The sequence below is a fragment of the Crocodylus siamensis genome, chromosome 1, assembly GCF_052110815.1.
Source record: "Crocodylus siamensis isolate JL-2025a chromosome 1, ASM5211081v1, whole genome shotgun sequence".
Classification (NCBI taxonomy): Eukaryota; Metazoa; Chordata; order Crocodylia; family Crocodylidae; genus Crocodylus; species Crocodylus siamensis.
In genome coordinates this window covers 213,947,083-213,961,048 of record NC_143395.1, presented here as the reverse complement: position 1 = coordinate 213,961,048, position 13,966 = coordinate 213,947,083, and the positions used below count along the sequence as shown (strand labels likewise).

General features: G+C 44.0%; 1 protein-coding gene across 1 annotated transcript in view; it reads left to right on the top strand.

The window, feature by feature from the left end:
* LOC149874105 (cell surface glycoprotein CD200 receptor 1-A-like) overlaps positions 1-12,961 on the top strand; it is a 35,957-nt gene extending 22,996 nt beyond the window's left edge. Inside the window, exons 4-7 of the mRNA XM_090056367.1 lie at positions 909-1,163; positions 2,878-2,983; positions 5,696-5,747; positions 7,212-12,961. Coding sequence (XP_089912493.1) covers positions 909-1,163; positions 2,878-2,983; positions 5,696-5,747; positions 7,212-7,325 — 527 coding nt within the window. The 3' untranslated portion in view covers positions 7,326-12,961. The remainder of the gene's footprint in view (positions 1-908; positions 1,164-2,877; positions 2,984-5,695; positions 5,748-7,211) is intronic.
* Positions 12,962-13,966: the final 1,005 nt, after the last annotated feature.

Here is a 13,966-nt window from a genome sequence, read left to right as displayed (position 1 = left end):
ACCAGGAGTTTCTCATTAAATGAGCCCGGTGATCTCTTCTTGCTGAGTAGATAGCTGCCTCACAGAATTGATACATAATTTTGGGATAGGAAGCCATTTTTTGCCAGGAAAAGCCCAGGACTGGAAAAGCAGAAAGTATTACTGGGCAGAGCTTCACTGGAAGAACTGTTTGAATGGGTGAAAACTTTAAAGGATTAGCTAACACTATATTGAATCACAATCAACCCCCCGCTTTCAAGAGTGCTATAATTTACCAAATTTATCCCACTTAAAAACATTTGATGATGAATTCAGACAGTCCCACACTCCTAAGATATCCCTTAGTTTACAAAGACTTCTGAACAACAAACAGCTGCACTTAATGCTGTGTAAAAGTTTTCATCCATAGATATCAAATTACTTCAGGACAACACCACTATTACTTGTGTGATACAAATTGAGGAACTGGGCACAAAGAGGAAGTGGTTTGATCAAGCTTATGCAACACCTCAGTGGCACAGCCAGACACAAAACCATGTCTCACTGCTGTTAAGGGAGGAGATTGGGACCTGGATAATGGACAGATGAGCTTATGGTCCTGTCCATTCAGCTTCTGGGGTGGAGCTGGATACTTGGTCAATCAAAGCAATTTAAGGAAAAGGCCCTCAGGAGCACCTTGGCTGACTAGTTCTTAGCCTTCCTCTTGTTGGTGTTCACATGTTGGCCTCAACAACCCCTAGTCCTGGTGTGGATGAAGGTTCTTTTGGTTTTTTTGTTCCAGCTTGATACCAGAGGGCATGTGGTGAAAAGACCCTTGATTGCCAGTTCTACCTTCACACCCATTCTCATCAATTTGTAAGGCGCTTGGGTAGGAGCGAGAAAGCACCATCCTAACACAGCAAATCTTTCCCCTTTCTCATGCCTTGCAGTCCCTCCCAAGGTCACTGTGAATTGTGACACAAGTGGCAATGTGGTGTGCAAGGCAGCTGCAGGAAAACCAGCTGCACAAATCTTGTGGGTCCCAGAAGGCTGTCACAGCGCTACGGACGAATCTCACCCCAATGGGACAGTGACTGTTCTCAGCACATGCATTGCTAACACCACTGCAGACAGTCAAGTAACCTGCTCTGTCTTTCATCCAACGGGAAACCAGAGCCCATCCATAGGCTGCCCCTCAGGTAACGGTGAGTACCACTTTTATTCTGCTCAGGCTGCACTCACAATGAATGAACCCACATGCATCTCTGCCCAGGGAAGCACCAGTGATACTGGCCAGGCTGCAGCAGGGACCTTGAGGCTGAGCTAACAATTCCAATGAGCCCCATAAACTGTCTGGAAAGGGACATCTGGTAAAGCTACAGAAATCCTCTATAACATGCTAGACTGATATGGTACTTCTTCCTGTCCCCATTGTATAGGGGTGTCCAACCTGAGGGCCAGGGCCAGGCAGGGGATTGTTACTTGGCTGTGGAGACTTTCACACCTCTATCACCAATTACCATGGCCCATCTAGATAGTGGCCACAAGTCATTACAGCCTGGTGGCTATAAGGTGATGTGTGAAATGAAGACAAAACCACCTTAATACCCCACAAGAGACAGTCCCTTTTGGTCAGAGCTATGCCGGGAATGCACGTATGGGACCTAAGTCACAGCTGTCACCTGCTTGGATTTTATAATACTCAGCTGAAGGGGAGCAGAATAGAAATTTGTTGGGATACCAGTATACACACCCTACTGGAGGAACAGTTGAAAGCGCAGGACAGCAGCGTCCACTCAAGTGTCCAGCCTTGAAATAATGGATGCACACCCTCATTACCTCAGTTGTGAGGAGATAGCGACTGTGTTGTGTTTTTGCCTTGGAGAGCTATATGCTACAGGTTGAATGATGACTGAGGATCCTGGTTTTCTCTGTTTAAAAATCATAAATTCCCTGATTAACGCCCCCCCCCCAAATCTGCATTTTCCTGTGATTAAAATGAAACATCACTATATATGCAGGTATCAGTTGAACACAATGTTTTATTGATATAGTTACTATTTTAAAGCGATTTGTAAGCCTACCAGTTCCTCAAACACTATAATAAAATTCTAAATACCTATATATTTTGGCATTTAGTTTTGGGTTTTTTATTATGGAAAATCAGAGCTTATCCTGCCCCCTTCACTCACCAGGATGCAGGTCCAGCTGCAACTCCTCCCCCACACTGCTTTGTGGTGCTGAGCAGCCCTGATATGCTGGTGCCCTGCCCCTGCCAATGCCATTGCCCCTCACTCCAAAACCTCAGCCCCCACAACCCCACTGGTAATATTACCAGCATGAGCAGCAGCCCCAGCCCCAGCTCCAGCCCCAGCCCCAGCCCCAGCCCCATCCAACTCCTTGTCCCTATGGGGACCTCAATTGCCCCCCAGACTTACCTGCGGGGCCCTGCTCTCATACTTCCTGGCTGCTGTGTGCTTGTCTACATGTGTGCATATACATGGCATCCCCTGCTCCCTCCAGCCCCTTGCAGGCTGGAACTCCGCCAGCCTTCAAGTGCAAACCTGCCGTTTCCCACATTTTTCTCCTTAAAATGAGAAAATCCAGGTTTTACCATGTTTTTCTGTGGTGAACAGAAAACCCGGATCCCTGGTGATGAGATATACAGAGCCCTTCACAATGACTGGAACACAACCTAGCAGTTGAAGGGCATGATAGACTGCCTAGCTCTGTCAGAGGGTTTACTCATGAGTTTGCACAAGTCCTATAATCTCTTTGTCTCAGGCATGGCTTTTGCTGAGCAGTGATAATATTTTTTTATTATTTTATTTTTTAATATTTCCAACAGTTTATGGTCTTCAGATGGACATAGTAACAGAAATGGCCTGAAATACTGACATGCACTCTTTCTCTCTTCAGAAAAAGGTAATGAATGGGTTATCTGCGTTGCCACCCTTGCTGGTCTCATTATAGGCATCCTGTTCCTTTTGGCTTTCACTTACTGCTATAAGCTGCATCATGGCAGGTATGTATGATATGGTGTTAACAAATTAATTTGCCTAGAACTGAGAGAAAGTTTAAAGTGATATGTGATATTTCAATGCTATGCAAACATCTCTGATGAGGAGCATGTGGTATGGTGCAGCAGAGAAAGGCAAAACAATTCACAGTCAATCTACATGGTATTCATGATCCATCTTTAATTAATTCAAGTACCAGGAGCAGTAGAGCTGCAGCATCATGGAGTTTTGCCTAGGCTAATATGCCCTACTTCTAAGTATGCGTTATAGCTAGGGGTCTACCCAACTCAACGAGGCACCAGGCCAATTTCAGGAGCAGATCACACGGCCAGCTGCCATTTTTGAGGACTTATTGTAGCTGGCACCACCCCCTGTCTCAGATTGGCTATGGGGCCCTGGTGGCCCTGCCCCCCGTGACTGATTGGTGGAGAGGACTCTCTGCTAGGGGGCCCCACCCCTCATCACTGATTGGCTGAGAGGGATGTCTGTCAAGGGAGCCAGAATTTTATTTTTAGTAAGCATGTTTTTTCTCAGGGATTTCACAGAGATCGTCTGATTTTGCAGTTTGCACCAAATCTGCACAATCACACCTTGTGTAGGTCCCTAGTTATAGTCAGTGCTGAAACATGTGCTGCTGGAAGTATACTGCTAGTGGTACTTGAACTAGTAAATGCAAAGCTAGTTTGAGTACCTCATTGCTACTGAGCAGTAGCTTCTAAAAATAACTGCGGGGACAGCTCTGCATCATACCATCAGTTAAGCAACTATGCAGTCCATCACTCATGTAGACATAGCCATTGTGGCCTACCTGTAGAATTGTCCTGCCAAAATGGACAATGAAGAAAGATAAGTTGTTCTTTGAATACTACAATGTCTGTCAGTCTGCTCCTTTTAGCCACCTTTTGGGGAAGATGGGGATCAATTTATCTAGGTAGTAGTTGTCTCCCAGCTGCAGAGGACTAAGCATGACTCCCCTGGCAGGTCATAAAGAGAGTAAAACTGCAAAATTTTCGTTGCTTTGCTGTTTAAAGAACCTCCCAAGGTGGAGCTGGGCTTCAGGTCCACCAGGATGGGATGAAATGACTCAGAGGGAGGCAGTGCCAGTGTAAGACTTTACAAAGCACAGCATAGGAAATTCAGGACAGGGCTCCACGTGCACCAGGAGAGAATACTTCAGTCATCTCATTAACTATGAAACTATGAAACTTTGAAATTATGAAACTGTCTCCTTTCTCTAACCCACTACTTCAATTCATGTCCTCCTTCTTCTTCCAAGGGGGCTTAATTCATGGAGAGAAAATCTGATTCAGGGCATAATACTTACAGAGGGCCTCAACTCCACCACTCTGCTTTCTGCTTGTTCTTAGAGCTCCCAAGCCTTGAGCAGAGGGTGCACAACTAGAGAGCTATGATACCAGGGACATTTTTACACATTGCCATTTGAGCTGCTCAAATGTTGATCAGTGTTAGTGCTAGTGAGTTTGGAACAGTCACATCTTAAGGCTTAAAACCTTCTTTGACTGTCCCCCACCTTCACAGTTCTGACTTGCCACTACAGGGCTGGTGAGCAGGGGCTTGACTAGGAGTTACAGCTGTGAGTTGCCAGTCAGGACTGGTGAGCCAGGATAGGCTCTATCCCTCCTCTAGGTGAGGGTGTGCAAAATGGGCTGGGAGGGGGCAGGAACATGAAGCTGGGAGGTGGAGAGTTAATGGGATGAGAGTGGGTAATGAAATGGGAGGTGGAAAGGAAATGGAGGGGCGGCGGTAAAATGAAGGAATCCAGCCTCTGAAGGATAAAAGACAAATAAGTTTAAAAAAAAAAGAACGGAAAAAAATAAATAAAGAGGAAGTAAAGGAAAGAGTCTCAAGTTTTAATAAACTGAGACTTGGGATTAGGGTGTGGAGGGTGCTGGTTGTACTTTCTGAGGTGTCTAGGAGTGGTGAGGGAAGGTGCTTTTGGGAGGCCCTACTGTTCCTTTCCCAGGGAAGGAAGCCCCAGCTCATGGGGGCCTGATTTGGCCCCCTACTTTGTTCACCCCCACCCCAGCCTCCTATCCTAGACCCATCCATGTCATGTTACCTAGCTGCTACATGTGCTCTGCAGACTGCTTGCACAGGGTTGAACCCCTGGGGGTGGGAAGGTCACATCTCCAGGGGTGGGAGGGGGAGTTGTCTGGGTGCCAGAACCCCCTCCCCTCTGCTCCCCTCCTTCCTGGCAGTATTGTTCAGGGGATGGAGAGTTTGTCCACATAGAACAGGAGGGTGGAGGAGAAGACTCTGCATCCTGGGATGCTGGGGGATTGCAACTTGGGCAGCTCCTCTGTGGGGAGGGGCCACACATTAATGGAATACAAGCTAGGTAACTTGGATCAAAGGAAACCTACCATGAGTGGTGTAACTTTAAGCCACCTAAAGTGTTCCTGAAACTAGTTTCAGGTGTTAATGTGTAGAGAATCCAGGGAGTAAGAGCTCCAGGAGCCACCTGAAATTAATGTGTAGGAAGGACCCAGAACTGCAGAGTCAAGAGCTGCCTAGTGGAGGACCTGGGAGATGATCTTTAGCCTCATTAGAGGACTTAAGGAAGGCATTTGTTAGTGGGCAGACTTTTGAAAAAGTCAAGGCCCCTCTGACTTAAGATGGCTGAGTTCAGAAGCTTAACCTAATGTGGAAGATGTAGTACCATAAGAGCCCATTTTCTCCCCTTTGTCCTCCCACAGGAATTGTCGGAAAACCAAAACTCCTGAAACTGCTCCCACAGAAAATGTTCAGGTAAGGAGAGTGACACCCATCAAGATGTCACCAAATGGGAAACCTGCTTTGCAAGCACTTCTGGAAAGTTTCTTTTATGGAGAGGAAACCAGATTATGGCTTTCACTGGTATCTGCAGTGGCATGCCACAAACTTATCACTAGACATAGTTGCAGATAACCCAGAGGTTATCATAATATGAATCAAATGCACAAAAAGCACTGATAGCGTATTCCCATTTAGGACTTAGACTAGCATCCTCAGCATCCAAAGGAAAGGACTCTTTCAAGTCTCTTTCTCCTCCTGTGAGCTGTGCTGACAACAACTGTATACACTGCTGTATGGCAGCATGCTCTGTACATACAGCACTTGGACAACCAGGCAATGAAAGCTGTGGTTTTCAAAGTTTTTTGTGGTTTTTTGTTTTTGTTTGTTTTTTTGCTGAAAGTAAGAAACAGTATTTTTTAAGGGTTTGTGATATGTCAGCATGTATCACAACTTCTGAAATGGTGGATCTGTTCTGGCAATGACATGTAATAAACTTAATGTTGAAGCTTGAAAAAGGAATTTCAGTTCTACAAATCCTAATCAGTAATTCATATACTTCTTAAGGCCCCTTTATAGCCAGAGTGGCCTTGAAAGGCCTCAGTGTAAATGACCAACCAGACCCAAGATCCTAGCTAACTGTTGTGGTCAAATAAGGCTAGGTAGGAAGGAGAGGGAGAAGTTCCTTGCTCTGCCGCTTAGTATCACTTAGCATCCCAGTATCTGGTTCCCTGTTTTAAAGAGTGGATAGTAGCATTTCTTTTCCTCACAGGAATGTTGTGAGGCTACCTGCCCTGTGTGATGTTCCACTGTTAGGGTAGTGGGGCCATAACAGTACCTAAGAGAGGTAGTAGAATCAACCTGATCTCATCAGGTTAAAAAGCCTGATTTATTCTAAACTTCTGAAATGGTGCATCTGTTCTAGCAAGTCTCTTGTTTGTTACTAGCAAGAAGTGATGTTACATTGATATAAGTGTTAGGCAAAGCACAAACAGTTGCGCTGACATATCACAAAACCCTCATTACAATCTTAAGGAAGCAGCTGCGATCAGGCTCCAGTATGTCAAATGGTCTATAAAGACCAAATAAGAAGCAACCCCTTCCTCAAAGATCTTACAGTCTAAAAAAGGCCAAGATGAAAAAGGTTAGAGAAAGCCAAGAGTTGCAGGTGAAAGAACATCTCAGGTTCACCCAAAACCAGGAATAGACTTCCCTACACAGTAGAATATACTGCATCTTGTTGGTTTCATTTGTATTGCTAGCAGAGCAATAGCCAATGGTGATCACTCATAATTTAATTCTTAAAGTGTTGAAGCACGATGCTGCACTTACTCTCTTAAATTTATGGTAGGAAATATGTTGTTCTGTTCAAAGAGTCCAGAGCTTTTAAAAATCAAATGCAGTCCTCATGCTCACAGTCTTTTATCTTTGATTTACTAGGACAATCATGAACTGGAGCTGGAGCCCTATACCATATTTGTGCAGAAGGAAAATGTGATCTATAACTCTGTGTCTGACCTAACAATGAGAGATAACGTTCCAGTGGGTCTCTGAACAGCAACATGACAGTCCTGCTGAGACTGACTTGGTCCCTCTGTGGGAAAGTGAGAGAGAAAACCCCTTCAGGTGGCTGGTGATGGACAGCCTCCTCTTAAAGGATTCTTCACAGGATTCTGGCAAGCAGGGTTTTCCATCACTGCTAGATACATTCAGACGTGTTTTACTTGCTGATCTATCCTTCTAATCTCCTCTCTCCTATCCTGTCCCCATGTTGGGAAGGGAGAAGGACTGAGGGACCTACTTCCATAATTTTCATTATGAGAGTGTTGCTGACGTGGCTATCCTCACCTCAGGAATCCCAAGCCTGGCAGTCACTCTTCAGCATTAGTTCTGTAGACTTGACACTATACTGCATATATTTGGGAGCAGGGAGGAGGGGTGAGTGAGCTAGAATGAAACACTCATTGTCAACAAGATCACCGTATTCCCAAGTTACCAGCAGAAAGACTGTATTAGTGCTGGTCATCACAGTAGAGAGGTCAGTAGAATAGCTCTGCATCTAGGTGGTCCTGAGAAGCAGCAATGATCAACAGAGAAGGTCCATGGATAAGAGTAGTCCCTGATAAGCAAAATAACTTCTCAGGTCCCCTATGCTATATTTCCACAATTTTTTTTTCTAGTCTGCACTTACAAATTATTTTCATGGGTTTTATCACAATTCTGTGGAGATGGAGCCTAGCTTCCTCTTCCTCCTGGGTGCACGAGCATTAACAAGCTGCAATACAACCATGTTGGCCCGACCCCACAAATCTCTAACAGTGTCAAAATGCTAAAAAAAGAAACAAATTTCCATAATGTATCTGACTGTAATTGTGCAATAATACATAGGGCTATTTCTTCCTGGCTTCAGCTGTTTGTCTTAATTCAGAAGCTTTGCTAGCCCATTTATTATTTATTTTAGCTAATGTAATTATAGATGTTGTTTTACATCTTTGTTTGACTCTTAGTAAACTGTTGATCTAAGCATCATTGCAGTGAAAGGGTACTTCGTATGAAAATGTCTATCCATGGTGAAGAGGTAGTCTTTTAATATAATCAAAGCATCCATTTGTCCATGTGGGAAAAGGCATTTGTCCTCTGTATCAGTGTCTCAGTTTTGACAGGCTGGTCACCCAGTCTCAGAGTTAAAAAAAAAAAGTGTCATCCTCTCACAGTTACTATTTACTATCAGAGGAAAGAGCTATATTGAGGAGGAGCCTGCATAAATTATCTGACCATGTGTCAAGAGACTGACAAGAAGAGACAAGGAGTACTTGGCCCCAGTAGGCTGAGGTTGCACAGGAAGTGGGAAAGCATACTTCTATTTTAGACTAGAAGAGAGGTTTTACTGCCTCGTGATGTCCTAGTTACCTTGTGGGACAGCCTTGTGGACTGCAGCAGGTCATTGCTTGAGAAACACTGCTCTGGAATACTCAACATTTCCTAAAGGAATCAGAACTTGTGGTAGAGGTAATATCTTTTATTAGACCAACTCGATTTTTGCAAAAGAAAAATCTTTAATTGCAAGCTTTTGGGCACAAGCACTCTTCTTCAGGCATAAGAGAAAATATTGTAAAAGTTCTCTTAGATAGAAATAATTTATCCTATATAGAAATGATGCATCTCCTACACATTTTACTAGGCCAAGCTGCTGTAAATAGTCTTAAACACTAATCTGTTCCTTCTAAAACATCTAACCCCCTTTCACCAACCCTTGTGACACAACTGTTTCCCTTCTCTATTTCTGGTATGTCATTGTTCTTAGAGGTGATCTGAAAGAAAGCCACTATTCAAAGTGAAGGAGTACACTGAGCTTGAAATTTCAAATGAACCTTGGGGGCCTCAGCACCTTCCTCTCAATGAATAATAGGATATGGTCACTCATTCCCCTCAGGTTCCTTTGAAAGTACCAGCCATCATAGGTATGGCACTGAACTTAATGGTTTCCCATCCTCATATTGCTAAAGATCTTTTTGCCAGCCTCTATGCGTTCTCCAGTCACCACACCATATAGTCAGCAACATGGCCTTGACATGCTCCTGTGAGATACACTCTGAGCCCGACAGTGTATGCCAGACTTCTCTTGCCATGTACATTATCCTGCATTTGTTTATTCTGGATTTCACCTTTCAGCCTGCTGCCCAGCTGCACCTGCCTTTTGGTACTCCTTACAACCCTGCATGCCCAGGGCCAAGTTAGTTACCTTTGATCTGGGCCTAGAGTCTTGCAATGCTGACTAGCCACTCACCCTGTCATGGCTATATAAATTACAGTTAATCTGTCCTTCCAATAGCAGCTAGTTGTGGCACATGGTTGGATGGCCTTGGTCAAGAGCCACACAAGTAGTTTATGGTTACACGCTCACTCTCCAGTGAATGGCGATTCATAGAAGGGGCATGGGGGGGCATGTGCTCCCCCTGAGATTGGCCCTCACTGGCAGGGGAGTGGGGGCACCAAGAGAAGCACCGACCAGTGCCCCCCATAAGATTGGCACTGGCTGGGAAGTGGGGGCACCAAGAGAACCGCTGGTGGCACTTTTGGTGTTGCCACCAAAACTTCCACGGTCAGCTATCGGCAGCTGGGGGACTCACCCCCCAGAATCGGCAATCAGCCACTGGTGCCCCCCACCAAACTCAGGAGGCACCAGTTGCCCGTGCTCCAATGTTGGCTCAGTGACACAGCTCACACTGTGCTGGCTAACACAACAGCAGGACCCCCTTTTTACTGCTAGCCTAGAAAGTTGCCATTTAGCCATATGATTCTTTAACCCAAGCTAGGCTTAGCTGGACTCTGAACAACAAGGTGTAAGCCACAAATTGACTCCCTTATTCAGAGACTGGAAAGCCAAGATGTTTGACCATGTGCAAGTCAAACATCTTCCCAATGCATTCATCATCATCATCCTTCTTATGCAGAAATTGCCATTTTGGAGTGGAGGTGCTGACCTTCCCACCCAGGTATTTCCTTTTTCTTGCAGTGCCGTGCCCCTTTTTTGCAGCTACCTTACAATGATGTCGTTGAGTTGAATGATGTTCTGTATTTGCAGTTACTTAGGGGCTCAGCCATGCTTGCTTCTAGAAGTAACTCCTGTGTTGCACATTTGCAAGAAGCATATTCTACAATGGGCTGCTCCTTGAAAGAACGTCTCGTGATTTACAGTGTCTCTCTCCAAACCATCTTCTGACGCAACATTTATAGTTATTTAATTCAAGGCACTTCTTGACTGCTGCATTTGATAGCTTCACCCTCCACCTCATTTGGGATTTGCCATCTGCCACCCTTGTTCTACTGCAGGGTCTAGAATTCCTTTCATGAATAGTGGGGCTGGAAGCAATGCACTGAACAGTCCCCAAATTTGTGTTTTGATTGGATGTAGGGCCCTGTTAGTTGCCTAATTGTTTTGTCAAAGCCAGGACTCAGTCACAGATCCTGGGTAATTGTTAAGCACACACTGTTTCCCACTAAAGTAAATGACAAAACTCCCCATGAATTCTATAAATATTCCCCCCCTCCCCCCAGTTCTTTCATTGACTTACTACATACACCTTGAGCAAGTAACATAGCATCTCATTTTAAGTCTGATCTTATTCCCACTGAAATCAATGCCAGAACTCCCTTTGACTATAATGGAAGCAGGATCTAGTCTTTTAACAGTCATCAAAGCAACATGCAAAATGGTGGAATCTATTTGTAAAGCATTTTACTCCTGGGCCAAGAGACACCATATCACCCTTCTCACTCTTTGCGTAGCCTTGCTCACCACTTAACCCATTTATAGGTCAGTTCAGGAATGACACTATCCCTCCATCCCACAATGCCTTCCCACCAATTTTCAGAAATGAAAACTCTGCCCAGAACTCAGTGTCACCTTTTCACTCTTATCTCTTACTACTGAGAGGGCTGTTAGTAACTCCACTGACAGATGTCATAGCCTGATTTGACAGTCGTACAAACCCCAACCTCCTCTTTCCCTCACTAGAATGTAAGCATTTAAGTTGCCTAATGTTGCAACCTAATTTGGAAGACTAGACCAAGGTGAACCAGAATGCCTACTTAAAGCCAAGTTTCTTTCAGGCACATAAAATGCCTGTAGTGTTTCACCCTATGAAAATAAGTACGGGTAAAATTCACTTCCTAGGAGTTTAGTGCATCTATTTTTTAAGCAGAGATTTTTAATCAAATACTGATTTTTACCAGGTTTGGAGCACAGTATTTATCTTTACCAAGGTACCTGTATTTTTCAAGTCACATTGTGGCTTCCTTTCTCCCACTTTTCAGCCTGCTGAAATTCCATAGCTTTGCAGTTGCTACCTCCCCTAGGCCAGTGAAAGATTGTTCACAGCCTCACTGCTGAGAGCTGTGAATTTGCTTCATCTTGAGAGTAGTGGTAGTTTCAAAGGTTTCCCTCCTGTCTTAAAGGAAGTTTGAGGTATTTAGAGGTGTGTGGGGGAAGGGTTTTTCTTTTTAATGTTTTACTTGTTAAATTGTAGCTGATACATCCTGGGAATAAAGAACTTTATAATGGTACTGAGGTGAAAATGTCTGCTCATTGTTCTAAGCTAAGATCTATAAAGTCACTAGATGGCACTAGATACTACAGAAGAAGAATTTGCCTCATAGATCCCACATGCCCACCCTCAGTGTGCTGAAACTCAGTGGGTGCATCTACATGAGACATTTACTGAGTAGTTGATAAACTGATGTGTACTGCACAGCATCTACACATGAGCACCGAATGTGTAGGGCACACAAAACTAATAAACTCTACAGCAGGTGAGACTTGTAAATACAAGTGCTACCCTGATGTGGACTTTTTTATGCGCAGCAGAGCACATGTAGATGTTGAGCCGGATGGCTGGGGTATGAGCCTGCTTCAGTGCAGGGGCTACTGGCTAGCTAAGCCTGTGCTGAAGCAGACTTGTGTCCCAGCCAGCTCCTCCACAGCACATTGATCCCAGTCAGAGCAGCACCAGGCTGGCAGGCTGATCCGCTGGGCCCCTGCTGGGGCTACTGGGACTGCTGTGACACAACTCAATGTGCTACAGTCCAGGCTTACGTGTAAACTGTATGCCTGGGAGCTTCCCAGGAACAATAAATTATGAAGCAATAAGCTCCACAGTTCATTGCTGCATGTTAATGGATCATGTAGGCATGCCTAGTGGCATCAAGACAGTGCCAAAATAAAATCATCAATAAATCCAGCAGCCAGATTCCCCTGCTCCACTTTCATTCTCACAACCCTCCACTGCCCTTCACATTAGGTACTCCAGCACAAAATCTTTTTTAGTGGTTGTATCCTTTCTACTTTCCTTGCCCATGCAACAGGAGATGTGGCCCTTAAGGAATAATATAGGCTTTTAAGGACATGAGTTTATGCCCGTTGTTATTTGTTCAGAGATCTCACCTCCAGCACAGGAACAAAATCAATGTCCCAGCACTGTGTTGATTCAGGGGGAAATGTGCCACCTATTAAACAGCACTTCTATAGGACAACAATTTCTCTTTCAAGATTTCTTATCTAAAATCTGATCGGGTCCCAGTACTGCTTTAACATTTAAGATCTGATAAGCTCATACCCTGGCACGGAAGGGGTATCCAAAGCTGAGCTACTGAAGGCTGAAAATTTACAAACGCTGACACATGTATACAACGAAAACCCAAAAGCCTTAAAAATAAAAATAAAAACAAGTAGAACTCAGTTGTACAGTGTCTATCTTTATTATTTCTATCTGCAGCATATTATTACCCCTCATTAAAAATTCATCATTTCCCATGGAACAGGAAACCACAACACCTTTTACAAGATCATCCATGTGAGAGAAGGTGAGGGAGAGTCTCCATGATCTCAGCTCTAAAAAGCTATGAAATATTTGGTAACTTGGAATAGAAAGAGTTCTTAAAGACATTGTATCTGAAAGATGCATTTCTCCAAAAACAAATTATATCAATCAAGAAATGGGCAACAGCCATTTTGGGAGTAAAGGGAAAAGTACATTTGCAACATTTTCCATTGGTGTCTTTCATATAAAACCAGATTCCATTAATCTCACTCAACCCATCAAGGGAGCAAATCTCAAGTATCATTTAGTCTAGTATATGCTTGCTTCTTTGCTTTGAATGTAAGGGGATTGTATTCCTCAAACCCTGGCAAAGGATGAAAAGAAACCAACTTGGGTAGGTGATGGATGTGAAACCTTACTTTGGTTCCAAGCCTAGCTATTTTTTTTTAAGATTTCCATCCAAAACATGCTTACTTTGGCAGCCCACCCAGAAAACTGTGAAATCATAGCAAATACAGAGTCCAATTCTTACCTCTGCCGACCAGTAGACCAAATGTAATACTCACAAATTGCAGCTGTTCTTATGAAAATTGTTTTGCCAGACTAGAAAAATATTTTTTGCTCTAGCCTTGTCTTCAGTACTTGGAGGAGCTGTACAAACAAGTCTGTGCCTGGAGAAACTGATAGAATTGTTTTTCTGATACCCATTTTAATTGCATCAAGAAAATGTGGAAGGGGATTGTTTCATAGAGCAAAATGATCTGGGTTTTTCAGAACTTGCTGTCAACAGACTTGATGGACAGTTCCAGGGATAAAAGGGTCTTCATTCTTAGTTTGCTGGCTTGAATCCTTCTATAGTCTGGAGGTTATTAAAGA